Source organism: Erythrolamprus reginae, chromosome 3, assembly GCF_031021105.1.
Source record: "Erythrolamprus reginae isolate rEryReg1 chromosome 3, rEryReg1.hap1, whole genome shotgun sequence".
In the NCBI taxonomy this organism is placed as follows: domain Eukaryota; kingdom Metazoa; phylum Chordata; class Lepidosauria; order Squamata; family Dipsadidae; genus Erythrolamprus; species Erythrolamprus reginae.
In genome coordinates, this window is record NC_091952.1 from 74,924,380 (window position 1) to 74,952,344 (window position 27,965).

General features: G+C 40.0%; 1 protein-coding gene across 2 annotated transcripts in view; it reads right to left on the minus strand.

Moving 5' to 3' along the window:
- BEND5 (BEN domain containing 5) overlaps positions 1 to 27,965 on the minus strand; it is a 1,001,406-nt gene that overhangs the window by 676,455 nt on the left and 296,986 nt on the right. For both annotated transcript variants that reach the window (XM_070745887.1, XM_070745885.1), the window contains exon 5: positions 9,652 to 9,868. In XM_070745887.1, coding sequence (XP_070601988.1) covers positions 9,652 to 9,868 — 217 coding nt within the window. The remainder of the gene's footprint in view (positions 1 to 9,651; positions 9,869 to 27,965) is intronic.

Consider the following 27,965-nt stretch of genomic DNA (forward strand, 5'->3'; position numbering starts at 1 on the left):
TGGGGGTTCGGGGGTGTGCTAGGGAGCCTCCCATGTCGGCGGGGATGTTTTAAAACACCCGCGCCACTTTCCAATGAGTCCCGAAGACAACGCGTTTGTCTTCGGGACTCATTGGAAAGTCGCGCGGGTGTTTTAAAACATCCCCGCCGACATGGGAGGCTCGCTAGCACACCCCCAAACCCGGGTTGGGGGTTCGGGGGTGTGCTAGGGAGCCTCCCATGTCGGCGGGGATGTTTTAAAACACCCGCGCCACTTTCCAATGAGTCCCGAAGACAAACGCGTTGTCTTCGGGACTCATTGGAAAGTGGCGCGGGTGTTTTAAAACATCCCCGCCGACATGGGAGGCTCGCTAGCACACCCCCAAACCCGGGTTGGGGGTTCGGGGGTGTGCTAGGGAGCCTCCCATGTCGGCGGGGATGTTTTAAAACACCCGCGCGACTTTCCAATGAGTCCCGAAGACAAACGCGTTGTCTTCGGGACTCATTGGAAAGTGGCGCGGGTGTTTTAAAACATCCCCGCCGACATGGGAGGCTCGCTAGCACACCCCCAAACCCGGGTTGGGGGTTCGGGGGTGTGCTAGGGAGCCTCCCATGTCGGCGGGGATGTTTTAAAATACCCGCGCGACTTTCCAATGAGTCCCGAAGACAAACGCGTTGTCTTCGGGACTCATTGGAAAGTGGCGCGGGTGTTTTAAAACATCCCCGCCGACATGGGAGGCTCGCTAGCACACCCCCAAACCCGGGTTGGGGGTTCGGGGGTGTGCTAGGGAGCCTCCCATGTCGGCGGGGATGTTTTAAAACACCCGCGCCACTTTCCAATGAGTCCCGAAGACAAACGCGTTGTCTTCGGGACTCATTGGAAAGTGGCGCGGGTGTTTTAAAACATCCCCGCCGACATGGGAGGCTCGCTAGCACACCCCCAAACCCGGGTTGGGGGTTCGGGGGTGTGCTAGGGAGCCTCCCATGTCGGCGGGGATGTTTTAAAACACCCGCGCCACTTTCCAATGAGTCCCGAAGACAAACGCGTTGTCTTCGGAACTCATTGGAAAGTGGCGCGGGTGTTTTAAAACATCCCCGCCGACATGGGAGGCTCGCTAGCACACCCCCAAACCCGGGTTGGGGGTTCGGGGGTGTGCTAGCGAGCCTCCCATGTCGGCGGGGATGTTTTAAAATACCCGCGCGACTTTCCAATGAGTCCCGAAGACAACGCGTTTGTCTTCGGGACTCATTGGAAAGTGGCGCGGGTGTTTTAAAACATCCCCGCCGACATGGGAGGCTCGCTAGCACACCCCCAAACCCGGGTTGGGGGTTCGGGGGTGTGCTAGCGAGCCTCCCATGTCGGCGGGGATGTTTTAAAATACCCGCGCGACTTTCCAATGAGTCCCGAAGACAAACGCGTTGTCTTCGGGACTCATTGGAAAGTGGCGCGGGTGTTTTAAAACATCCCCGCCGACATGGGAGGCTCGCTAGCACACCCCCAAACCCGGGTTGGGGGTTCGGGGGTGTGCTAGGGAGCCTCCCATGTCGGCGGGGATGTTTTAAAATACCCGCGCGACTTTCCAATGAGTCCCGAAGACAAACGCGTTGTCTTCGGGACTCATTGGAAAGTGGCGCGGGTGTTTTAAAACATCCCCGCCGACATGGGAGGCTCGCTAGCACACCCCCAAACCCGGGTTGGGGGTTCGGGGGTGTGCTAGGGAGCCTCCCATGTCGGCGGGGATGTTTTAAAACACCCGCGCCACTTTCCAATGAGTCCCGAAGACAAACGCGTTGTCTTCGGGACTCATTGGAAAGTGGCGCGGGTGTTTTAAAACATCCCCGCCGACATGGGAGGCTCGCTAGCACACCCCCAAACCCGGGTTGGGGGTTCGGGGGTGTGCTAGGGAGCCTCCCATGTCGGCGGGGATGTTTTAAAACACCCGCGCGACTTTCCAATGAGTCCCGAAGACAAACGCGTTGTCTTCGGGACTCATTGGAAAGTGGCGCGGGTGTTTTAAAACATCCCCGCCGACATGGGAGGCTCGCTAGCACACCCCCAAACCCGGGTTGGGGGTTCGGGGGTGTGCTAGGGAGCCTCCCATGTCGGCGGGGATGTTTTAAAATACCCGCGCGACTTTCCAATGAGTCCCGAAGACAAACGCGTTGTCTTCGGGACTCATTGGAAAGTGGCGCGGGTGTTTTAAAACATCCCCGCCGACATGGGAGGCTCGCTAGCACACCCCCAAACCCGGGTTGGGGGTTCGGGGGTGTGCTAGGGAGCCTCCCATGTCGGCGGGGATGTTTTAAAACACCCGCGCCACTTTCCAATGAGTCCCGAAGACAAACGCGTTGTCTTCGGGACTCATTGGAAAGTGGCGCGGGTGTTTTAAAACATCCCCGCCGACATGGGAGGCTCGCTAGCACACCCCCAAACCCGGGTTGGGGGTTCGGGGGTGTGCTAGGGAGCCTCCCATGTCGGCGGGGATGTTTTAAAACACCCGCGCCACTTTCCAATGAGTCCCGAAGACAAACGCGTTGTCTTCAGAACTCATTGGAAAGTGGCGCGGGTGTTTTAAAACATCCCCGCCGACATGGGAGGCTCGCTAGCACACCCCCAAACCCGGGTTGGGGGTTCGGGGGTGTGCTAGCGAGCCTCCCATGTCGGCGGGGATGTTTTAAAATACCCGCGCGACTTTCCAATGAGTCCCGAAGACAACGCGTTTGTCTTCGGGACTCATTGGAAAGTGGCGCGGGTGTTTTAAAACATCCCCGCCGACATGGGAGGCTCGCTAGCACACCCCCAAACCCGGGTTGGGGGTTCGGGGGTGTGCTAGCGAGCCTCCCATGTCGGCGGGGATGTTTTAAAATACCCGCGCGACTTTCCAATGAGTCCCGAAGACAAACGCGTTGTCTTCGGGACTCATTGGAAAGTGGCGCGGGTGTTTTAAAACATCCCCGCCGACATGGGAGGCTCGCTAGCACACCCCCAAACCCGGGTTGGGGGTTCGGGGGTGTGCTAGGGAGCCTCCCATGTCGGCGGGGATGTTTTAAAATACCCGCGCGACTTTCCAATGAGTCCCGAAGACAAACGCGTTGTCTTCGGGACTCATTGGAAAGTGGCGCGGGTGTTTTAAAACATCCCCGCCGACATGGGAGGCTCGCTAGCACACCCCCAAACCCGGGTTGGGGGTTCGGGGGTGTGCTAGGGAGCCTCCCATGTCGGCGGGGATGTTTTAAAACACCCGCGCCACTTTCCAATGAGTCCCGAAGACAAACGCGTTGTCTTCGGGACTCATTGGAAAGTGGCGCGGGTGTTTTAAAACATCCCCGCCGACATGGGAGGCTCGCTAGCACACCCCCGAACCCCCAACCCGGGTTAGGGGGGTGCTAGCGAGCCCCCCATCTCGGCGGGGACGTTTTAAAACACCCGCGCCGCCCCCAATCTTCGGCTCCTCGCTAGCGCTGCGGAAGTAAAAACACCATCTGCACATGCGCAGAAGGTGTTTTTACTTCCGCAGCGCTACTTCGCGAAAACCCGCTCGTTGCGGGGGGTCCTGGAACGGAACCCTCGCAAAGAGCGGGGGATCACTGTATAAATACAACTGATAACCAAAGAAGATTCTCGTAGTAGCCTTCAAATAAAGGACATTTGACAAGTTGAGGCTGGACTATATTTGTTAGAAATTTATATTGTTTAAAGTTTAACTGTTTATAAAGTGGCTATTAAAACTAGGTCTTCATAATTCCACTGAATATGAATTTCTGTTTAACTTAGTGGAAAAAAGGGAGAAAATTATGATAAAATAATGTGAACCAACCCAACAACCCAAATTTTGATAAAATAATGTAAACCAACCCAAGGCTGATAATTTGGGTGCGTCTTATACTGTGAATGTAGCTTATTTTTCAGCCCTAACTAGCTGCTAATGATCTTCCTAGCTCCTACATTGCAGGCTCTTTCATTGTTTCTCTTTGCAAAAAATGTTTTCCAAGTCCTAACCTTTGCAGGGGGTTTTCATTGCTCTAACTTGTTTTGAGTAAGTTTTTTCCCAACCCTAACCAGGTGTTAACAATGTTCTCAGCTCTTATCCGCTTGCACGTTCTTTCATTGTTACTCTCTGCAAAGAATGTTTTCCAAGCCCCCATATAGGGGTTTTTTCATTGCTCTAACTTGCTCTGAGTAAGTTTCTTTTCAGCCCTAACCAGGTGCTAACAATGTTCCCAGCTCTTAGTGGCTTGCAAGCTATTTCATTGTTATTCTCTGTGAAGAATGTTTTCTAAACCCTGTCTTTGATTTTTTTTTCATTGCTTTACTTGCTCCAGATGTTATTTCCAGCCCTAACCAGGTACTAATGATGTTCCCAGCTCTTATTGCCTTGAAAGCTCTTTCATTGTTACTCTCTGCAAAGAAGAGTGTTTTCCAAGCCCTAGCCTTTGCAGGGGTTTTTTTCCATTGGTCTAACATGCTCCAAATGTTTCTTTCCAGGTGCTAATGATGTTCCTAGCCCTTATTGGCTTGCAAGCTCTTTCATTGTTACTCTCTCAGAATAATTTTTTAAGTCCTTAACCAGGGGATAAAATAATGGGCTGGAGCTGACCAAACTATGGATGTTAGCCAGATTAATACCTGGTAAAAAGATTCTTTTCCCTATTTTCCTCCCCAAAAACTAAGGTATGTCTTATATTCTGGTGCGTCTTATACTCTGAAAAATACGGTACTTAGTGGTATTCCACTGGGGAAAGAAGTTAACAAATATACTATAATTTATATTCATTCTAGGAGTCTTTATTAGTTTGACTTGCTTATTCCTTCTGTTACTAATCATGTAATATTTTTATAAACATAGTCAAGCAAATAGTAAATGACAGAAACAATAACAATCTTACTGTAACATTGGAAAGGCACCATAATTGCTTTAATACAACAAAAGCTTATATAGATTGACAGTAAACAACTTAACATACAGCCCAGTGCTAATTAGTCTGTTCCTCCAGTTTTCCTGGCATAAAACAAATCATAACAATCTGAGAAGCAAATCAGGTATTTAGTTATTGCTTTTTCATTTACAAGAGTTGTCAAAGGAAGATTTGTTTTATTTCTAATAATAAAGCAAATAGAATAAACATTTTGATAAGAATAACAAATATTGCTTATCTATTTCTACAACTTGACTTAGAACTCAGAATAGATACTTTTCTTCCTGAAGGCACTACTTTATTTTTAAAAAACTGTTGACGCTATGACCTTGTTTATCCAACAACATATGTTATTTCCAAAATCTTACTATTCTATTATATCCTATTGTATCTTTATCTATCTATCTATCTATCTATCTATCTATCTATCTATCTATCTATCTATCTATCTATCCATCTATCTATCTATCTATCTATCTATCTCTAGCTATCTCTATCTCTATGGTTGTTTTCACTATCAGCAAAAATATGTAAACATTTATTTATTTATTTATTTATTTATTTATTTATTTATATTAGATAGATAGATAGATAGATAGATAGATAGATAGATAGATAGATAGATAGATAGATAGATAATTTTGTACTACATTTTTTCTTTATACTGTGCTGAGGAAATGGAAAAATAAACATGCATAGTTTATTCTCAATAATTCCTGCAGGATTTTCAAAATAAACTTATTAAAATTTACAAATGAAACCTAAGAAAAACATAAAATTTGTAAGAAAAAAGTGAAGAAAGGATAAAAAGAAGGTATATAAAAGATGTTTCTTCATCCTTTCAGACACATATAAACAATTTGCCTAACTTCTTTAGAACTTTGATTTTTTTTAAACCCTCTTCTTTCCATATTTCATCCCTTATCAATAGTCATATTACAGATATACACTTTATGTATCTTCTTTTCATGTTTAAAAAGCCTGATCTTCAGTCCCATCAAATAATTCCTCGCAAGTTCATTTCTTTTCAGTTTCTCTATATCCTTCTTGGGCAGTTGCTTTTTGTCTTGTCTCAGAGATAATTTCCTTGGTTCCATATATTGTTTTTGTAAATTCAATGCAGATTTTCCAAAGTCATTCTTTTGATTTATTACTTTTATTTAGTAAAACATCAATTGGTTTCATTTGTAAATCCATTCTGACATCATTTTCTATATCACTTTTAAGTCATCATTTTAAAATCCATTTTCAGATCCCCAAAATCTTTTTCTAAATCTGTTTTGTAATCCAGCATTTTCTAAAAACTCCAAATCCATATTTAGATCAGTCTCGGTTTCTGTTTTGTCCAGTAAAATCTATTGTTCTTATACTATAGTGCCACCCAATCTTGTAAGTAACTTTTGAGTAAAATTTTCCTAAGCATTTCTATAGTCAAATGATATTGATGGGGCTGTTCTCATTTGACATAATCTTTGTTCTTTCTGGTTCCCTGTGGCCAGCCTTCAAGTCCCCTCTTATCATCTGTTTATTTTCAGTCAGCAAAACTTTGCCACAGGAGAATTTCTCACCATTTAATTTCAAAATCTTCACATACTATTTTATAAATTTTTAAACACCCCACAGGAAATATTCTTTCAAGTCCATCTAGCTCCTTAACTTTTCCAAATCAACATTCTAGAACCATGTTTACAGTTTTTCAAAAAGTAAAGCTTCTCTCGTGAATCCTTAAATTAAATCAAAGCTGCTTTCGTCTAGGCCAGAAGGAAAAAAAATATTCTGGTGAATTACAATAAGATCTTGCCTGGGTTAATGAAGGATCCCATAGTATACATGCCGATGATCCTAAATACTTGCTGTAACATCTTGCTTTATACTGATGATATGATTTTATTAGGATTACATAAATTATTAAGAAGATTCAGCTCTTATTGCCAGGAAAACTCCCTAATCATTAGCAAATCTAAATCAGTGCTTCTCAAATAGTGGGGTGTTCCCCCGGGGGGCATGGAACAATGCCAGGGGGGCGTGTGACCCCAGGGAATGTGCTTTTTTTTTTGGCAGAGAGTAGGGGTTTTTTTGCTCTGAACAATAGCAGACAGAGCAGGAGATATGAAGTTCAGATAACAAACCCTTAAGAGACACCATGGAAAAATATTTAACGGGGATGAAAAAAAGGAGGAGAAAGACTGAGATAATCTAAGACAAGGAAATACGATGAAGCATATTTAGTGCTTGGCTTCACTGTGACTACGATGAGAGACAAGGAAAGAACGGTATGTTTATTGTGCCTAAAAATGTTGGCAGCGGACAGCATAAAGCCAAATTCATCAAGGCATCACTTAAACACAGTACACCCCAATCATGCTGATAAGCCACTTTCGTTTTATCAGCAAAAACATGCCAAATATTGCACACAATTATCCCAGTGGAGAGTTAGGAGGGTGCAAAATGTTGTCCTCTTACTTGGGGGGGGGGGGGGGGTTTAACAGAAAATAATTGAGAAGAACTGACATAAATAAAAAAATAAAGGTGTTTGAAAAACACCACCAGAGACATAGGTAGCAATTAGATAGTGAACCAATTGAATTAAGGATATAGAAGCACAAAATGATATAGCTATCCTTAATAAGGTAGGTGACTTGAAATGGCTACAAACACACTTTTCAAGTAGACAGCTATTTGAAGCTACAACAGCCAAAACATCTTAGGGAGATATTTACATGAGCAAGATTCAAACAGCTTGACACAATCGTCAGATATGGGAGATTCCATTCTATATCCTACAATGAGTGTTTCTGCATTTGTGGAGCAGCAGAGGTAAAATACCTGGCTCACATCCTATCTGACTGTTGCTTGTATAAGGAGGTGAGAGCAGTGATGGACTGCTACCGGAACGGTAAGGTGCTATGTTCCGGTCATGATTTTGGAGATGCGTGCGCAGCTGCATTCCCCCAACATGTGCACGTGTGTCCTGCATGAGATTTGGCTGCTGCACATGCACAGCAAGCAAAATTGTGTGTGAAGATGCTTGTGTGAGCGAGATTTTGCCAATTTTCACTGATATTTTGCTTCTGCGCATGCATCGAAGCAAAAAATTGCTGAAATCTCTCTTGTGTGCGTATCCCCTCGCAAGATTTTGGATTCTGCACATGCGCAGAAGCAAGATCTCATTGGGATGCATGCGCACGCATACCAGAGAACTGAAGCTGCACAAACAGCACACCGGTAGCACTGGTAGCGGCAAGCCCTGCCTCATGAGCACCTAGATCAGTGATGGCGAACCTTTTTTTTCTCGGGTGCCAAAAGAGCATAGGCGTGTGCTATCACGCATGCCTGAGTGCCCACACCCATAATTCAGTGCCTGGGTAGGGCAAAAACAGCTTCCTCTGCCCCCTGGAGGCCCTTTGGAGGCCGGTAATGGCCTGTTTCCCAACTTCTGGTGAGCCCAGTAGGCTCGTGTTTTGCCCTCCCCAGGCTTCAAAGGTTTCCCTGACGTGGGGTGGGAGGTAAAAATGCCCTCCCCCATCCTCCCAGAGGGTCTCTGGAAGCCAAAAACGCCCTCCCAGAGACTCTGTGTGAGCCAAAAATTAGCTGGCTGGCACACAAATGCACGTTGGAACTGAGCTAGGACAACTGCTCGTGTGCCAGCAGATATGGCTCTGTGTGCCGCCTGTGGCACCCGTGCCATAGGTTGGCCTTCACTGCCATAGATGTAGCCTATGTGAAAAATAGCAGAATATTAACTGCACTTTGTTTCCCAATTCAAAAGTAGTGCTGGAAAAGAGAGATTTCCACACTTAAATTTTCATCCTCAAACCCAAAGCAGGAGCATTTTAATCCAAATTTTGTTCCTTTTTGTGGGAATGCAAGTAAGAGGTCTTGGGGAACAAGAGCTTTTTAAGCAGAACTCGTATGATACTCTGTAAAATCTAGGAAGACAAACTGCAATTTCTGAGTTGCTAAATAGTCTTCAGCCCTTTTTTTGTCTATTACCTGTTTTTCTTGGTTGTTATTTAGTACATGTATGCATGTGTTTTTATTTTCTCTTTAATTGTCCTGCAACAACAGAATACATTTTCCTGTGTACTTTAGAAGTAGAAATAATAAATAAAAATGTAATTTTTAAAAAAAATTGACTGCATTCCCTTCTTTCAACTAGACATCAGATGGAAACCTCTGGATATTTCTGCACCACCATAGTAGATGCTGAAAATTCAAATTTTACCATTCCACAGAATTGCTCTAGCATGACCTTGACCAAAGACAGTTTACTAGCAACTAATGCTAGTGAAAGCTCCCTTTTTTAAATTAGTTTTTTAAAATCCGATAAATAAATAAATAAATAAATAAATACATAAATAAATAAATAAATAAATAAATCCTATATCGATGAAAGGTTATTCATGTAAGTATCTTTTACACAAAGCCATGAAAATGAATCCAATTATGAAAAAATAAAGTTTTTCAAATAAAATATTGGTGAACATAAAGAAAATTAAGATACTGTCAGCAAAGCTTATAATTATGGAAACAAATCCTACTAATCTTCTCTATATTACTTCACATAGACAGTTGCAATTTTAACATATCTATGTCATAGCTGAGCTTTTATGTGACATTATACTCACATCTACCACAGTAGCAAATAATTGCATCCATTGTTCCATTAGCTGAGATGATTAAACTTCATGTTTCACCATTGAGGCCCAGATATTTATAAGAAAACATTATGAGTGTAAATTCTACTATTACTTACCACACTAAGTCCTAGAAGCTCTTTGCAAAAATAGTCCATGTTCCTCTTCTCTAAATTATCCAGATAATGCTGAAGACGAGTATAAGTATAAGGGTAGCAGTAAGCAAATTGATATATATCATCTTCTCGGTCAAAACAAAAAGCAAATGACATAACGTAATTCTTTCTGTGATCAGGACAGCGGTAATAATACACATTTCGGGGTGGAAGTCTCTGCCTGAAAAATAAGACAAAGTAACTATCAGAGAGAATATATAGTACACACACACACACAAATTAACATGCAACAATAAAGACAAATGGAAATAAGATAAGGATACCCAGAAATTCGGAGAGCTCAAACTTTGTGCAAATCCTGTATATATTTCATGCATGTTATTAAGCAGACTAATAATTAAAAAGAAGCTACCAGACAAAGGCTAGGCTTTTTGAAAGAACTTATTAAGTCTATTTTTAAATACTTGGTTACGATTTGGAAAAGTTTCTTTCTATTTCCCCAATCACAAAAAGGCTTTATGACATAAAACTGTCTAATGTATTCAAGACTGGTACAAAGAGAATGTTCCCCATAGATCCATGATTTGATTTACCAGCCTTGCCTCATTGAAATTAATGTCATGTAAGAGAATGGCTATGGAAAAAGTAGTTGTCATAATGTAAAACTTAGTACAGAACAAGACTAAATATGCCCTAAATTATATCATATAGTGATGATGAAAACTTACGGGAATATCATAAAATTCAACTTATTTAAGGCAAAATAAAAAACAATCTTCCAAAATTATATTGCTTTGTACCCTTGCTATATAAGCCATTTATATATGCTTTGCTAAATAGCTATAAATAGACAAACATGTTATTTCTTGAAGTAATATGTTGAAACTGTGGAGAAATCAATTATAAAACAATAAAAAAGTCACAGCAGGAAGATAAGCAAAGGTACATTTTTCAAAAATGAAATTTGCATGGGAGTACCTTGTATTGGACAGCATATTTAAATTTGTACCAGAATTCAGGATAATTATATATGGCCATCTTGGGTGTATGAGTCAAAATTGATTGGAATTATAAGCTTTCAGCTTTTATCTGCCTGGACAGACTCCACAAGACTCTTGGTAATCAAATACAACAAATTCTCCAGCCCTCTGGCAAAAGAATACTATTATCCTGTAGGCACCAGCTTATTCAATTAAGCAATATAATAAACAGGTCCTCTGTAATGGTTTTATCAGGAGTTCACTACAATCAGGCAATGATGGTGAAGAAAATATAATATGATTTGCAGAACACAGCAATACTAATGTCTTTTGCAGTAATGAGTCCAAAAAAAAAAAAGGCAACTGCAGAAGATCAGTTTTGGCCTTTTATTGTTAATGTGAAATGGAAGCAAGAAATTTCCATTGTAGAAAATTACATATTTTATAATTAGACACAGTTAAGAACCATCCAAAGCAAAGCCAAAATCTTCCCAACAAAATACAATAAAAGAGACTGCAATGCTGCTCAATGGAGATGGAATAAAATCCATTTCCCCTTATTATTTCTCTGGCTCGGCAACCCAAAAGGATGAAAGGGTTAATTATTTATTATATTCTGGAGTGCACTCTATTACATACTCTCTAATTTTCTCATTATTATTTTGGATCATAGAGACAATGTGGAGATTAATTTTCAATGTAGGTAGCAGTAGTAGATATTTAAGGCCTATCCAGTCTACCGTTCTGTTCTCACAGTAACCAGCCAAATGCTCCTGGAGAGTTCATAAATAAAGAGCACAAGAGTTTCACTTGATACTGGAAATATTTTGAGTTTTCACCATAACCATCCTCTAACAAAAAAAAGAAAAAAGAACAGGGAAAAATGATTGGCAATAACCAGTAGATGTGGATTTTTTAAAGTCTTATCCAGATGTATATTTTCCACCCTGTGGGAACTAATCGTTGTACCAACAGCCATCTATAACAGTACACATAGCACAAAAGCTCAATGTATTCCACCAACATTGCCTGTGAAGAATTCTGGGTGTCACTTAGTGCAACTATGTCACCGATAAGGACATTTTGCCATGGAGTGGATCCATTGAATGCATCTAGCTGGCCATATTCTTCATTTGCCAGAATATGATACCTGAAAAATGCTGTATGATGAGAGCTGCCTGAAGGAAAGTAGGAATGGGGTAGAACACACAAAACTTGATGTCAGACATTAAAACATTAATTACGGACAGTGGACATCAAATGGGATGATGTCAAAGATGCCACTACAGATAAGATTCATTGGCAGAATTCAGGATCTGATGATGATTATGATAATGATGATGACGATGACTAAATAAAAATCTCTGGGGTGTCTAAAGGCAAAACATAAATGTAAGTGCTGCCTGTGATACCAGGTTATAACTACTCCAAGTAGCAATTAGTATTACCCATTCAGTGCTAACAGGTCTGTGAAATACCTTGTCTTTCTAACCAAATTTAAGAACACTATCAAACAGAGTGTCAAATGTGTTTGGGAAGCTTGTCAACAAAGCAGGAGGAAGCCAGTATCTGGTGCAGTAGAAAATGTCCAGGGGGACTATCAACCTATCAGTGGAACAAGCAGGGAATCCATCCATCCATCCATCCATCCATCCATCCATCCATCCATCCATCCATTTATTGGATTTATATGCCGCCCAGGGGTGGGCAGCAGGCAGGATGGGGTGGAACACAGTTCCACCGGCGGAAATGAAGATGTGTGCGCAGCTCCAGCTGATTAGTGGCTGTCACTTCCTGGATTACTGGTCTCAGCTCGACTCTCCTTTTTTCCCCTGCTGCTGCTGCTGCTGCATCTGGGCTCCTTGCTTTTTTCCTCTTTCCTCCTTCCTGGCCTCGGACGAGCTTCCCTCTTTCCTACCCAGCTCCCCTCCAGCCTCACGCTGGAGTGGGTTGAAGTGGCGCTGGCTTCTGGCAGCACCTGTTCGCCTAGCTACCCAGCCTGAGGTGGAGGGTCGACCCAGGAAGGAGAGTGCAGGAAACGCGAAGCAAATTGTCACCTCCAGCGAGTGACACTTACAACTGACAAGGTTGTAAGTCGAGGACTTAACAGTTTACTTGAACGGTGATGATCGTTCAAGCCACTCCCACCTGGTCACATGGCTGGCAAGACACTCCTGTAAAATTTTTGGCTGCCCATTACTGATGCCACCCCTCTCCGAGGACTTGGGGAGGCATATAAATGGGAGGCATATTTGCTCCTCCCAAGGACCTGAAGCCACATCTAGTACCATTCTTCCCTTAATATACTATCAAATACTTCTAAGTGGACTTCAAATCAAACAGAGTGCACCTCAACAATCCTTAGAAGTTTTAACTGCAACTTTGTATTACTTCATTTCTAAAGCAATCTCTTGCCTTCCTTTCACCATCGTCCCTTTCCTTCCCTACCAACAATGGCTGTACTAAAATTAGATTGCGGTGGGAGGGGTTTTTCCATTCAGACACCAAGAGCTGAGCCTGGCTCAATGACAGTTCAATGAATTATATGTCATATGTCTGGTGAGATGTACTAAAAACTACAAAAGCTTATGCAATTGTACATCTGTAAGTTTTAAAGGTGGCACAAGGCTCTTTGTTGTTTTTTTCATACTATTAGTTTTACTATCAGTGATTTCTACAAGAGAAAGACTTATTCTCCCTTAAGAGATATAAACCTCTATTCACAGAGGTTTATTTTAAGCGATCTTCAGCCTCAGTATAACTGTAATGGAACTCCAGAGGGTTAATCTATTCTTACTGTCATTTTAAGGATAATCTGTTTCGAAGTCAAATGTAGGAAAGAGGGTACTACAATACCAACAACAAAAGCCTAATCAGATTAATATTCTCTGAATTTTTTAAAAGAGAAAGCAGATAGAAAGACAGAGAAATAAAAGAGCCGTGGCACACTAGTTATGGCCAGTGAAGCTTTTGATTAAACAAAGACATTGTTCAGTTCTTGTATTAACCTCTGTGTCCTAGACATGTCATTGTTTACACTTTTCCTCTTTAAGTTCTATGCCTGCTGGAAAAGGATACCCACACACTGTGGCAGCAGCTGCTTCTATTAATTTAAAGCTATTACAAAAATTAAAATTAAACCCAATTACTTTGGCTGGTTTATAGTCAGAAAATGGCTTAGTCTGATTGTTCCCTCCGGTTATGGACAAAATAATATTACTACCTATAGGTAGCTGCCAGTAGAATACTAATGCGTATTAGACCAGCAAGGACGAGTTCAGAATGCAAAACTTAATTGTGCATTTTTGAGCAGAGACTTTATATAAAAACACATACAGACACAAACACATATACAAATACACACAACCATCTTGTCACAGACTTGCAGAAATGCCCAGCCTTTTTATTATAGAAATTGCACAGTCTGTGACAACTAAAGTCAAGAAATCACACTGGAGAATATTTATTATGGCAGAAAATTTCCTGGAAGCATATGGCTAGAAAGACTCCAAGGTAACAGATACTGTTGTAGGGCTACTTATTTAATAAGAGGCATTCCAAATTCTGTAAGCATTTGACATTTCATTGATTTCAGAAGAGAAGTAGCGCTTAGCACTTAATATATTAGTACCCTTGTTTTGGCTACTTGGCTTGCAAAAATGATTAGAAAGTTTGCTCTCCTTTTTTCTTCCTTTTAATAAAAAAACAAGTAAAGAGGTAATTGTTTGTTTGTTTTTTAAATCCAAGCAATTGTGCCTCCTAAATGGATTTTAACAACAAGACTGTCACTTTGCATGTTTTCCCAAAATTTTAACATGCAACCCAGCTGGAATTAATAAAGGTGCATTGATTCAATAATTATTAATTTTGGCATCCAATGTAGGACAAAAGATATAGCTAGATCCACCCTCCACTGCTTCTCAAGCTTTACGATCTAAGTAAGGCAGAATGACGGAGATACTTTCTCATTCTCCTTTTTAATTGTACTGTTTTCCAGCTGTATAGCTGAGAAACCAATCATTTGGGTCTTTGTAAGCTATGAAGCTATGGATCTTACATTTAGTCATTGTTCATTCTAATCCATGCTCTGCTTGGGGATTTTGTCATCATATCTGCAGTAGAGGACTACATCCACCTAGTCCTTACCACTTCCAATGAGTTGGGTCGGCGGCAGTGATGGATTGCTCCTGGTTCAGCTTGGTTCTAAGAACTGGTAGTGCCGGTGGTGGAAGGATCCGCCCACCCCCCTGGGACATTTATGTGCATGTGCAGAATTCTTGCGTACACAAACCAGTAGTAAAGGTTTCCTCTGGACATAGTCTATCTTTAGAAGCAGACATCGTTACAAATATTGTTGATTATATGACTACTATTTCCTTATTTATTATGCAAGAGTCTCTTTCAATATTTTTTTTGCTGAAATGTGCTGCTCTACCTAAAATCTTTAGCCCCCTCTAGCATCTGGTTTTTGAATTTAATTTAATTTAATTTAATTGACTTCTATGCCGCCCAATTCAGGGTGGCTTATAACAATAAAAAACACTACACAATACAATAGCACAATAATAATAAGAAGTCAAATATAACAATTATAAAACCCTAAGTATGACCCAACTAAAATAACCCCATGTAAAAACCCTAAATCCAATCAACAACACATACCAGTTAAACACAACTTGGGCATGTCAGATGTTAAGATTTACAGCCCCCAGGCTTGTTGGCAAAGCTAGGTCTTAGCAACTTTTCAAAAGGCCAGTAGTGGGAGCAGTGCAAACATGGGGGGGGGAGTTGGTTCCATAGACCGGGGCAGCAACAGAAAAGGCCCTCCCCTGCGGTCTTTCCAACCTACATTGTTTAGTCGCCGGGACCTGGATGAGGCCAATTCTGTGCGATCTAATGGGTCTCTGAGAGGTATGTGGCAGGAGATGACCCCGTAAATAGTCTGGCCCTGAGCCATGTAGGGCTTTATAGATGAAAGCGAACACCTTGAATTGTGACCAGTGACTAATTGGTAGCCAGTGCAGCACGCAGAGTGTTGGTGTTATATGGGTGTACCAAAGTACACCCATAAGAGCCCATGCGGCTGCATTCTGGACTGTCTGCAGTCTCCGAACACTCTTCAAAGGTAGCCCCCTGTAAAGCGTATTGCAATAATCAAGACGGGAGGTGATGAGGGCCTGAGTGACTGTGCGCAAGGCCTCCTGGTCCAAATAGGGCTGTAATTGGTACACCAGGCGAACCTGGGCAAAGGTCCCTTTGGCCACAGTGGAGAGATGATGTTCAAGATTCAGCTGTGGATCCAGGAGGACACCCAAGTTACAGACCCTAACTGAGGGGTTCAAAATCCCCCTCCCCAGACAATGGATGGACGGATGGAACAGTCCTTCAGAAGAAATGCCCAAAGCCACTCGGTTTTGTTTGGGTTAAGCTTGAGCCTGTTGACTCCCATCCAGACCCTAACAGCTTCCAGGCACCGGCACATCACATCAACCGCTTCACTAAATTGACAAGGGGTGGAAATGTATGACTGGGTATCATCAGCATACTGATGATACCTCACACCATGCCGTCAGATGATCTCACCCAGTGGCTTCATGTAAATGTTAAATAGTAGTAATGAAATCATAATTCATTGTCTATGTCTTATAAAAACCAGAAGACCTATTTCCCACAAGTAGCAACTTGTAGTTTATAATTAATTCCAAAGCCTTACTGTAAAAGTGTCAATACTTCAATTGGATGTGAGCCCTTATTCAATTTATATCTTTCCAGAATCAAAAACTTGTTTAGCTTTTCAGTTTATTTCAGATTCTTTAGATTCTTTTACGCTACCTGCTTTACTATTTTATTTGTTTATCAAAAGACAAAACATGGAAATACAAGAAAAGATAAAAATAATAGGAAAATAAGAGAGGGAAAGGAGAAGAGAAAAAAGTATAAGTAAAGAGAGAAAATAAAAGAAAAAGTGTTGGCTTCCAATTCCTTTTGGCACAGTAAAATAAGGTAGTAACATAAAACCTCAACTTTTATATACAATACTAGCCATTTCTATAACAACAAATCTATCTAATCAGCACAGCCCAAAATCAATTTTATTTTTTTCCACCTCAGGTACAAAGTCCAAAAGCGGTTTCCAAGTAGAAACAAAATTAATTGTGTTTCTTTCTTTGATCAAAGCAGTCAATTTAGCCATGTTTGGTAACTCCATCAACTTTTGCAGCCATTCGTCCATTGTGGGAATCAAAGTATACTTCCATTTTTGTGCATAAAGTAATCTTGCTACCGTCAACATATATAACATCAAAGTTTCATTTTTTTCAGGTTCTTTATACATTAAGCCTAAAAGAAAAGTCTTTGGTTTTATCTTGATATTCGCTTTAAAAATCTTGTGAAGAAATCTAATAAAAAATATTTAAAATAATAATCTTGTGTATTAAGATGTGAATCCTACTGCAATATTTTTTTGCTTTTTCACATGTCCAGCATAAATGATAAAAAGTTCCTTCTTTGTGTTTATACCAATAGCATTGGCAATAGCATATAGACTTTTATACCACTTCACAGTGCTTTACAGCCTTCCCTAAGCAGTTCATAGAGAGTAAGCATATTGCCCCCAACAATCCAGGTCCTCATTTTCAGTTTACATTTTCAGCAGTATCCTTGATACATTCTTGACAACTTATCTGGTGTTAGATATTAACCATACATCATCTTACAAAAGTTTTCTTTTAAGATAATGTAATAATTTTAGACCTTTCATCCATATATTCTCCCATTATTCAAGTATTACATTATATCCAAAGTGCCACTGAATCATAGAGTCTTTAAATTCTTAAGCTTATGATTAAAACTTTCTTTCATTCAGGATTAAAGGCAGATTCACTCAAGGTTTTCAAAGTTGTCATTTCTCTAGTCTTATAGGTCAGAAGTAGTTAATAAGCAATTTCTGACATTGATTATAAAATGAGTGCAAACTTTAAAATGTCCTTTAAACGTCTCTGTTGTGATTACAAGCTAGATAGCTAATACAGTAGTACCTCTAGATACGAGTTTAATTCGTTCCAGAACGGAGCTCGTATGTCGATCAACTCGTATCTGGAACAAATGGCTTTAGACTTTGTTTTTCCCCACGGAGATAATCAGAAGCAAGGATTCTTGCGCCACCTAGTGGAAGCTCGGCTTGTATCCCGAATTTGAGCTTGGGTCTGGAACAGAAATTTCCCTCCCGTCGTAGCTTGCAACTTGGAATCCTCGCATGTGGAGCAGCTCGTATCTAGAAGTACTACTGTACTGTTGTCTCCTGATACACTAGCCCATGAAAAACTGCTTTACTGAACTCTATTTGTAGGGAGCAAAATCTGAAGCACATAATCCCATGTCAGGGGATCATGTGCTTCAGACTTTATCTGGAGAGATTCCAAGGAACCATTCTCCTCACTACTTCCTTGGTCTTTGCGATGGTCATTGGCTTCACTTTTGCAAAGCAATCTTCAGTTTGACATAGCTCTTCCGAAAATCCCAGTAGGGCCCACATTTCAAGAAACATTGTATAATAAAATGCAATGGTTCATATGTATGCAAACAACACACATTTCTAAAATAATGGATGGGATCTCATTGTTGCATTTAACTCCCACAGATGTCTCTGTATAGAATAGAATAGATAAGTGTGGCCAAGTGTGATTGGACGCACAAGGAATTTGTCACATTTGCAATTTGGTGCATATGTTCTCAGTGTACATAAAAGAAAAAATACATTTGTCGAGAATCATGAGGTACAACACTTAATGATTGTCATAGGATACAAATAAGCAATCAGGAAACAATCAAAATTAATATAAATTGTAAGGATACAAGCAACAAGTTACTGTCACTCATAAGTGGGAGAAGATAGGCGATAGGAATGATGAGAAGACTGGTAATAGTAATGCATCCTTAGTGAGTTGTTTGTTTGTTTGTTTATTGATTGATTGATTGATTGATTGGATTTGTATGCCGCCCCTCTCCGCAGACTTGGGGCGGCTAACAACAGTAATAAAACAGTAGATAACAATAATCCAATACTAAAAACAGTTAAAAACCCATTATATAAAAACCAATCATACATACAGACATACCATGCATAAAATTGTAAAGGCCTAGGGGGAAAGGGAATCTCAATTCCCCCATGCCTGGCGGTAGAGGTGGGTTTTAAGCAGCTTACGAAAGGCAAGGAGGGTGGGGGCAATTCTAATCTCTGGGGGGAGTTGGTTCCAGAGGGCTGGGGTCGCCACAGAGAAGGCTCTTCCCCTGGGTCCCGCCAAGTTTGACAGTGGTGAGGGAATATTTGTTTAGCAGAGTGATGGCGTTTGGGGAAAAACTGTTCTTGTGTCTAGTTGTCTTGGTGTGAAGTGCTCTATAGACTTGTTTTGAGGGTAGGAGTTGAAATAATTTATGCCCAGGATGCGAGGGGTCAGTAAATATTTTCACTGCCCTCTTTTTGACTCGTGTAGTATACAGGTCCTCAGTGGAAGGCAAGTTGGCAGCAATTGTTTTGGGATTTTCTTCGCAGTTCTGAATATCCTCTGAAGCCTGTGTCTGCAGAACCGAACCAGACAGTTATAGAGTGCAGATGACAGACTCATTAGAAGGAATCTATGACAGATTCCACAGCTTACACTTAAATTCCATTGACTGAGAGGAAACAAAGTACACCTCAAAATTATTTTTATTCATTTATAAGTGTGCTTAAGAATTGCCTTGGGAAGTAGTACAAAAATAATGCTAAAAGAAACGTAGAATATATCTAGCCTAATAAGTCCAAATGAGAATCTGCGAACAGAATTTCTTTTAATTCCCTATTATAGTTAATTCTTTCCATTGTAAAATAATTATTTCAGAGTAATTTTAATCAGGAAAATCATATGCCTTATGACTATCATAAACATAGCTATCATCCCCATCCCACAACACTAAGGAATATCAGATACCAAAATCATTTGCAAGACTAGGAGGAAACCATTTAATTGTTCAAGCATGTTGAGTGTTCCAGGATATAATATTAAATATTTATGCTACTATTCAAATCATCAGGCACTCCGTCTCACTGCATGTATCATCATATGTCCTTCTGTTTATGAAGATTCTTAGTCAGCTATGTCATGGTTGCCCCAACAGTGTTTTTTTTTTCCCAAAAAGCAACTGGACTTTGCTTCCCCTTGAAGATGTTTCACTTCTCATCCAAGAAGCTTCTTCATTTTTTTCACTTCAGAACTGAAGAAGCTTCTTGGATGAGAAGTGAAACATCCTCAAGGGGGATGTCCAGTTGCCTTTTGGAAAAAGCACTTTTGGGACATACGTCTTTTTGTCCAGATTTTTTCACTTTGAACCAAAAAGCAGTCTTCTGGGTGTGCATAATTTGAATTCCAGGCACTGAAAAGCAATAGAAAAAGCTGCTATCTTCATTGTTGTTTATAACTGTTCTGCTGGGCTCTCTGGTAGGAGCCTCCCGAAAATTCAAGGGTACAAATTTCAGACACACACACGTTTGAAAATTAAAAACAATGTTCTTTATCACAAAATTCAAAATAAACTAAGCACTCTTTTTGTATTGCAAAGAGCACTCGTCCCAAAACAACCGGGTAGTCTGTACAATTTCCCTTAAGCAGTCATTAAGTACTTAGCTAGTAGCTGTGAAGAAACTTCACACCCCTTCTTCTTCCAACGAAGTGAGACACACACACATACGTTGCTCTGCTTTGGTTTCAAAGGTGTGAAAAATCAACAAACAAAGTCCAGAAAACAGCAACACACAATTCCTGAAGAACTGCGATCAGATACCTTTTAACAACGGCCAAACCCACATGCTGCTATTTATAGCAGCAGCCCTAATTACTGGAGCCCCACCCAACCACAGGTGGCCTCATTTTCTCTTGTAATAATCCTTCAGTTGTTGTCTCCTATGCATCACTCTATGCATGCGTGGATGTGTCATTAATTCTTGTTCAGAATCCAAGGATGATACAGATTATTGATCTCCTCCTGGGCTGTCTGCCAAATTCCCCTCTTCCCTGTCACTCATGCTTTCTTGGTCAGAGGAGGCTTCATTGTCAGATTCCATCAAGAGCAAAACAGGCCTGCGGCATGTGGATGTCTCCCCCACATCCACCTGCACATTCCTTGGGGCAGGAGCTGGGCCAGAGCTAACCACAACAATAACCACCACAGTGATTGGGCATTCTAGTAGATTACCCAAACACTGGATTGGACATGTCTTCAGGGTGATCCAGCAAAACTACTGTTATCTTTTATCTTAAAGTTCCTAATTAATAATTACCTCAGATTTCTTGTTGCTTGCAAAAGCGTTTGAAATATGTTGTAACTGTACAGCATTTATCATTTGAATTATATTCCCTTTTTTCCACTCCTTCCCTCTTTCAAGCCATTCTTGACTATACATATCAATGTACACAAAGAAACAATACTACATATTTTCATAGTCAAGTGAAATTTGGTAGCATATCAGTTAGGAAATTAGACTTTTTGTCTCTTTCCTCGTTTCCCTTCTCCATCTGTTCATCTATTCCCATTCCTTTATTTTCTATTAAAAATAACATTTAAAATCTATGTGAATTTTATTTAGGGTCCTCTCAGGTATATCTCTGGCAAATGACTAACTGAGAAATCTCCCAAGATTCTAAAAAAACCTATAGCAATAATTTCATTATGCCTGAACTGCATATGCTGAATTTGCACACATCTGCATCCCTTTATTAGCATTGTGGGGATTTTTGTTATGTAAAAAAGTTAATATGCTGATCAGAAACTAGTTAGTGTTTGCCAGTGCATATTAAGCACGTAAAAGGAAAAGGTTGAGGCTGTTACTCGCATGCTGTGCATTGGTTGCCGATCAATTTCCGGTCACAATTCAAAGTGTTGGTTATGACCTATAAAGCCCTTCATGGCATCGGACCAGAATATCTCCAGGACCGCCTTCTGCCGCACAAATCCCAGCGACCGGTTAGGTCCCACAGAGTTGGCCTTCTCCGGGTCCTGTCGACTAAACAATGTCGCTTGGCAGGACCCAGGGGAAGAGCCTTCTCTGTGGCGGCCCCGTCTCTCTGGAACCAACTCCCCCCAGAGATCAGAATTGTCCCCACCTTCTTCGCCTTTCGTAAGCTCCTTAAAACCCACCTCTGTCATCAGGCATGGGGGAACTGAGATAACTTCTCCAGGCCTATATTGTTTATATATGGTATGTTGTGTGCATGTTTTTTAAATTATGGGTTTTTAGTTTTAATTATTAGATTTGTATTGTATATTGTTTTTCTATTACTGCTGTGAGCCGCCCCGAGTCTACAGAGAGGGGCGGCATACAAATTTAATAATAATAATAATAATAATAATAATAATAATAATGATAATGTCAAAAGACAGTACTTTTCTTTCTTTTTTTCCCTTTACCCTACACTTTACCCTTCTCTCTCTTTCTCTCTTTTTATATATACAGTAATCCCTCGCTACTTCACGGTTCATCTTTTGCAGATTCACGGGTTTTCAAAGGGGGCTTCAATCCATTAAATCCATTGAAAATTTTAAATCCATTAAAAATTCATAAAATTCTTGTACAGTACTTCTATACTCTATTAAAGAAACTGATAGGATATCACATGTAGTTCTAGCTGAGAAACATTATAGAATGAATGTTTAATGCAAAGGGTGGGTTTCAAAAGTCCAAATATTCGTGAAATACATTAAAAAATTATCTTTCCTCTACTTCACGGAAATTCATTTTTCACGGGTGGTCTTGGAACGCATCCCCCACGAAAAATGGCGGATTGCTGTATATATACGTATATATATACGTATATGGCATTTTAATACTCTGACGAAGTTAGCAGCACGCTAACGAAAGCTAAGTGGTTTTATTAAAGTTTCTATGTTCCGGTGATCGAGATGGCTGCTGCCTCATCATTCATATACGTATATACATATACATACACACAGAGAGAGATTGCATACATACACACACACACACACAGCAGAGAGAGAGAGACAGAGAGAAAGATCCTATTATTAGAACAGTATTGCATTTTGTATGGTAGAAATAGGCCACTATGTTCAGAGGTATGCGCTGCACAATTTTAACATTTAGAAAGCCTTGCAATGTTTTTCCTCTATTAACAACTTTGAATTCTCATCATTTTCTTTTCAGAGATAAATGGCTTTATGACAGGATTTCCTTCCTGTAGCAAAACCATTTATTTTCTTTCTCAGATTTTTTTTCTCTGAAACTCCTGTTTTCTGAATTATGCATGACCTTAGAAACTCTCTGCTATCTTGTCTTTTTTGCCCTTTATTCCTGTCATTGCAATGGCTATCTTTATTTTCTCAGTTTCTTATGAATATATAGGCGTATATGTTAGGCATATTAGCTCCATCACCCAGGTTTTTTCCTGCAGGTAATTTGGAATGTATGTGTCAAAGACCATGTCAGAATGGGAGCTGATACAGATATACACAGAAAGAGCATTTAAACAAATAAGGGAATGTAACCACCAAGGTATTTATCTTAATACAATAGTGTGAGCTAATAGATACAAGTAAAAATAAAATTAATAAAATTTAGCATATGCATAATGAGGTATGCATGTAGGTAGGTAGGTAGGTAGGTAGGTAGATAGATAGATAGATAGATAGATAGATAGATAGATAGATAGATAGATAGATAGATAGATAGATAGATAGATAGAGCTGGATGGATCAACTTGTCAACTCTCTTTCCTTCATTTTCTTTTGTATTCTATTTCAGCTTCCGTTTTTCCTCCTAATCTCAGTCTGGGAGTTCTTCTGGCTGTCTTTCTGCCAAAGGAAGTCTTTAATCTACCACATTCAACTTTCTAGTACAGTATTTGAAACTGTTTAAGCAGGACATACTCTATACTTCTGGTGTTATGTTCACAAGTGACTCCATGATTTTCTCCTCCATCTTCCTCTTATCTCAACATCTCATCCTCTGGTCTTGCAGGCTTCATTTCATGTTTCTTCAGCAAGATCATCTCCAGAAGCATGTTCTACAGCCCCCACAAAAGTCTGCTGTTCCTGACTCTTTTTATAATCTATATTCAGAACATATTCTCTGTGTGCTACTATACTGCGTTTTTGCCTTTTTGTTTATGTGGTTGTGGTCTTCTGTTGAATCATCTGCCTTTCTTTAAAAAAAAAAACCCACAACCTCCTAAGCCTTTGACACAGACCCAATTGTTTGCACTTCAGCCCTCCACAGTATAAATGCCATATGTTCATTCTTCGCTCATTTGCTAGCTTTACTAACAAGATCTGGTTAGTTAAGCTAGGATAAACCTTTGTGTCTAACCCCAAGGTCCTCAGAAGTTAAGGAACTGAGTTATTTTTATCTTTATAAATGAAGAGCATTCTTTTGCATGCTCTTAAAAACAATGCTGCACTGATTGTGCCTGAAAGCTACTCCTAAGCCAAGGATTCTTTGGAGTGTATAAATGTCGCATGACTTTCCTGAAGGCTACACCAGAAACTAGAAACACCATATCCTGCTGCACATAGGTCCAGAAATACCTCAGCCAATTGTAGAGTAGAGTTCAAGAAAGACAGAATTCTTTTTTTACATTAGCTATCAGATGAAAAGCAGGAGGGGATGATTAAAAATAAAAAGAGACATAATTTGCAAGAATGTTACAGCATTGTAAGAGAAAGAAATTCATTAGGGTTTGGGTTATTTATATACAGTGGTACCTCTACCTACAAATGCCTCTACTTACTAGATAAGAAGCGGGTGTTCAAGATTTTTTTGTCTCTTCTCAAGAACCATTTCCCACTTACAAACCCAAGCCTCTGAAACTGTAACCAGAAAAGGCAGGAAGAAGCGACTGTGGAGCCTCTCTAGGAATCTCCTGGGAGGAAACAGGGCCAGAAAAGGCAGGGAGAAGCCTCTGTGGGGCCTCTCTAGGAATCTCCTGGGAGGAAACATGGCCTCCACCCTCCCTGTGGTTTCCCCAATCGTATACATTATTTGCTTTTACATTGATTCCTATGGATTGATTCCTATGGGAAAAATTGCTTCTTCTTACAAGCTTTTCTACTTAAGAACCTGATCACGGAATGAATTAAGTCCGTAAGTAGAGGTACCACTGTACTTTAAAGCAATCTGTTTTACTGAAGTTATTCTTAGTGTACTTTCAAGATAAAATTTACAGGACAGTCAAAGCAGTATGAAGGGATGAAGATTACCAAATTTTACAGGAATCAGTCCACAGTTTCCAAGTGACATGGTCCGTCTATCTTATCTGATCAAACAGAATCAATTCCCTCCAGGTCCTGTCTACACAAGGTTGTCATCTAATGAGAGCTTGGAAACAGGAATTTTCCATCCTCATTCCAGGGCATCAAGAAAGCAGTGAGGACTTGATTGCTCAATCTAGTACAGAAAAGCACATGTTGTGACTCAAGGTGAGAATTTGATGATGATCAATTTTGTTTACATCTTGAGTAGGTTTATTATTTTTATTTTATGCGAACTTTGATTGTTGACTGTTCACAGTTTTCAGGAATGAGTGAAATGCAACATACATACATAAACAATAGAATATAGTACTTATACGAGTATAAAAGTAGTATAGTATACTTGTAGTATAAAAATAAAAAGAAAGAGAAGAGGAGAGGAGAGGAGAGGAGGAAAGGAAAACCCTGAAAAAAATGAAGAATTATCAAGTGAGAATATGAAAGAGAAGGCTGAAAAATATATAACCCGTGTCAGACATCTGTCCAAGAAACAACAAAACATCTCAGCTCTTGCATATCCTGTAGCTAGCCTAAAACAGAAACTTCAAGCAGTCGGTATATATGGCTTCTTTACTGCAGAAAAAAAGGCCATTATATGTGTACAAATAATCTACCTACTGCAAATTACAGGAATTAATAACTATATAATAATTTAAATCTGTGCCTTTTTGAAGCAATTGTTTTTTGGCTTTTTTTTCACAGTCTATAAAATTGGCACATGTCTCCCATGTTTACATAACAATTGAATCTGGGCCATGAATAACCGTTTCCCACCTCACCAACTTCAGCCCTTTCAAGCAAGTTGCAATTTGTTCATCCAACCCTAACCCATCCATTACTCAGAACTAAAATCAACGGTAAGTAAAACATTATTTTTTAATCTCTACTTCCATTCTGTACCTTTTCACAGCCTTATCTATATCTATCTGAAAGGATGTTAGATACTAATGAATGTAACTTCTTATTTCAGGACTATATATCATTGTTTCCCTTTCTTCCCAACTCCACCAAGCGAGAGCACAGAAACTTTCTTTAATAACCAACACAATGAAGGCCCGACCTCGGTAGCATGATGGAACTCCTGAATGGCATTTTGGAAATGAATGTTTGCAGAGAATTATACACCTGGAACAGGGCAGTTTAAAAGATGACTGTCCCATCTCAATGATTAAAAACCACTGCAAATTGCCCTATTCTTTGTTTTGTACTATAACAAAGAAGTCATTCAACTCAGAGGTGGGTTTCAGCGAGTTCTAACCAGTTCTGGAGAACCAGTAGCGGGAATTTTGAGTAGTTCGGAGAACCGGTAAATACCACCTCTGATTGGCCCCACCCTATGTATTCTCTGCCTCCCGAGTCCCAGCTGATCGGGAGGAAATGGGGATTTTGCAGTAATTTTCCTCTGGAATGGGGAGGGAATGGAGATTTTACAGTATCCTTCCCCTGCCACACTCACCAAGCCACACTCACAGAACCAGTAGTTAAAAAATTGAATCACACCACTGGTTCAGCTGATATGGTTACAAATCAAAATAATATAAAGGGGGAGGGAACCAAAAATAAAAACGATTTTAACGATATCAAGAAAATAAGTTGTTTTTTTATGAACATTTGCATTTGGCTTTACTAATTCATCTTTTCTGGTAGCAGGTAAACAATATCTAGCTTCATCAAAGTCTCTTTCGTATTGAATACTGAACATTGCAGAAGGATACATGGAAGCAATTACCTGCCATTCCTACACTTACTCACACTTTTTAATTTGGATGTTCCCACAGGCGTTTTTTGCTCGGTATTGTAGTTAATGTTTTTTCTTTTTTCTCCCCACTTACAATTATGGTTACTTCTTATCCCTGCTGCAATTAACAGTTCTTTGTCACTAGCTTGCACAAAGGATGACCTTAATTATAAAGAACATTTACATGAGAAAATGGTATTTGTTAATTTTTAAACAGTGGCCTATTTATTCAGGCCTCAAATAGCAAATGATGAAAAGTTGCCGTGTTTACTCAATACATCTGTATTTTTTCAGTGAGAATGGTTATGAATAGCAAAGCTATTTTTCATCTCCCTCTTTTTTTAGAATTAAGTGAAATAAAGGGAAAGAAAAATATGATGGTGTGCAACACTCCCTCTTTTGAGTATATTCAACTCAATTCAATTTCAATTTATTAGATTTGTATGCCACCCCTCTCCGAAGACTCAGAGCCTTATGAAATTATGAGTAGTTATATCATAAGATAGGGACACCTGTTCTCCTATTAAAGGTTTGAGGACTGAAAAAATACACACAAGTACTACAAAAACAACTAGATACAGCTCAACATAGGATAAGCAGGAGTATGTTAAACAGTTTGGAAAGGTTGTATGAAAGCCTTACTGCAGTTCTTCTCAATCTCAGTAATGGACTTCAACTTCCATAACTGTGAGTACTTCACCTTTAACAACAACAACACAAGAGCACGTAATAGATATAAACTGAATGTAAATCGCTCCAAACTTGACTGCAGAAAATACGATTTCAGCAATAGAGTGGTCACCGCCTGGAACTCATTACCTGACTCTGTTGTTGCTTCCCCCTACCCCAAAATCTTCAACCTTACATTATCTACAATTGACCTCTCCCCTTTTCTAAGAGTTCTGTAAGGGGCGTGCATAAGTGCACTTTTGTGCCTAATGTCCCTGTCCTACTGTCTTATTATCCTTTCGATTACTACATTCTACTTATGTTATGTTATGTTAATATGTACTATAATACTATACTTGTTTGACAAATAAATAAATAAATAAAATAAAATAATTCCCCAGTCAATTTCTGAAACTGAGAAACCTGTCTTTAATAGGACTGGATTAATTCTTACTGTTTTAAGAAGATTAATCACTAATTATCTCCCACGGTTGGTGACAACTGACAATGTAAATAAAACAAAATATATGATTTAAGGTTTTTCTCTAGCAAATGTTACTGAACTATTTTATCAGTAAATGACAATTTTTAATAATAAAGCAATGATTATACCTATCAGCAGTGGATTGCTCACA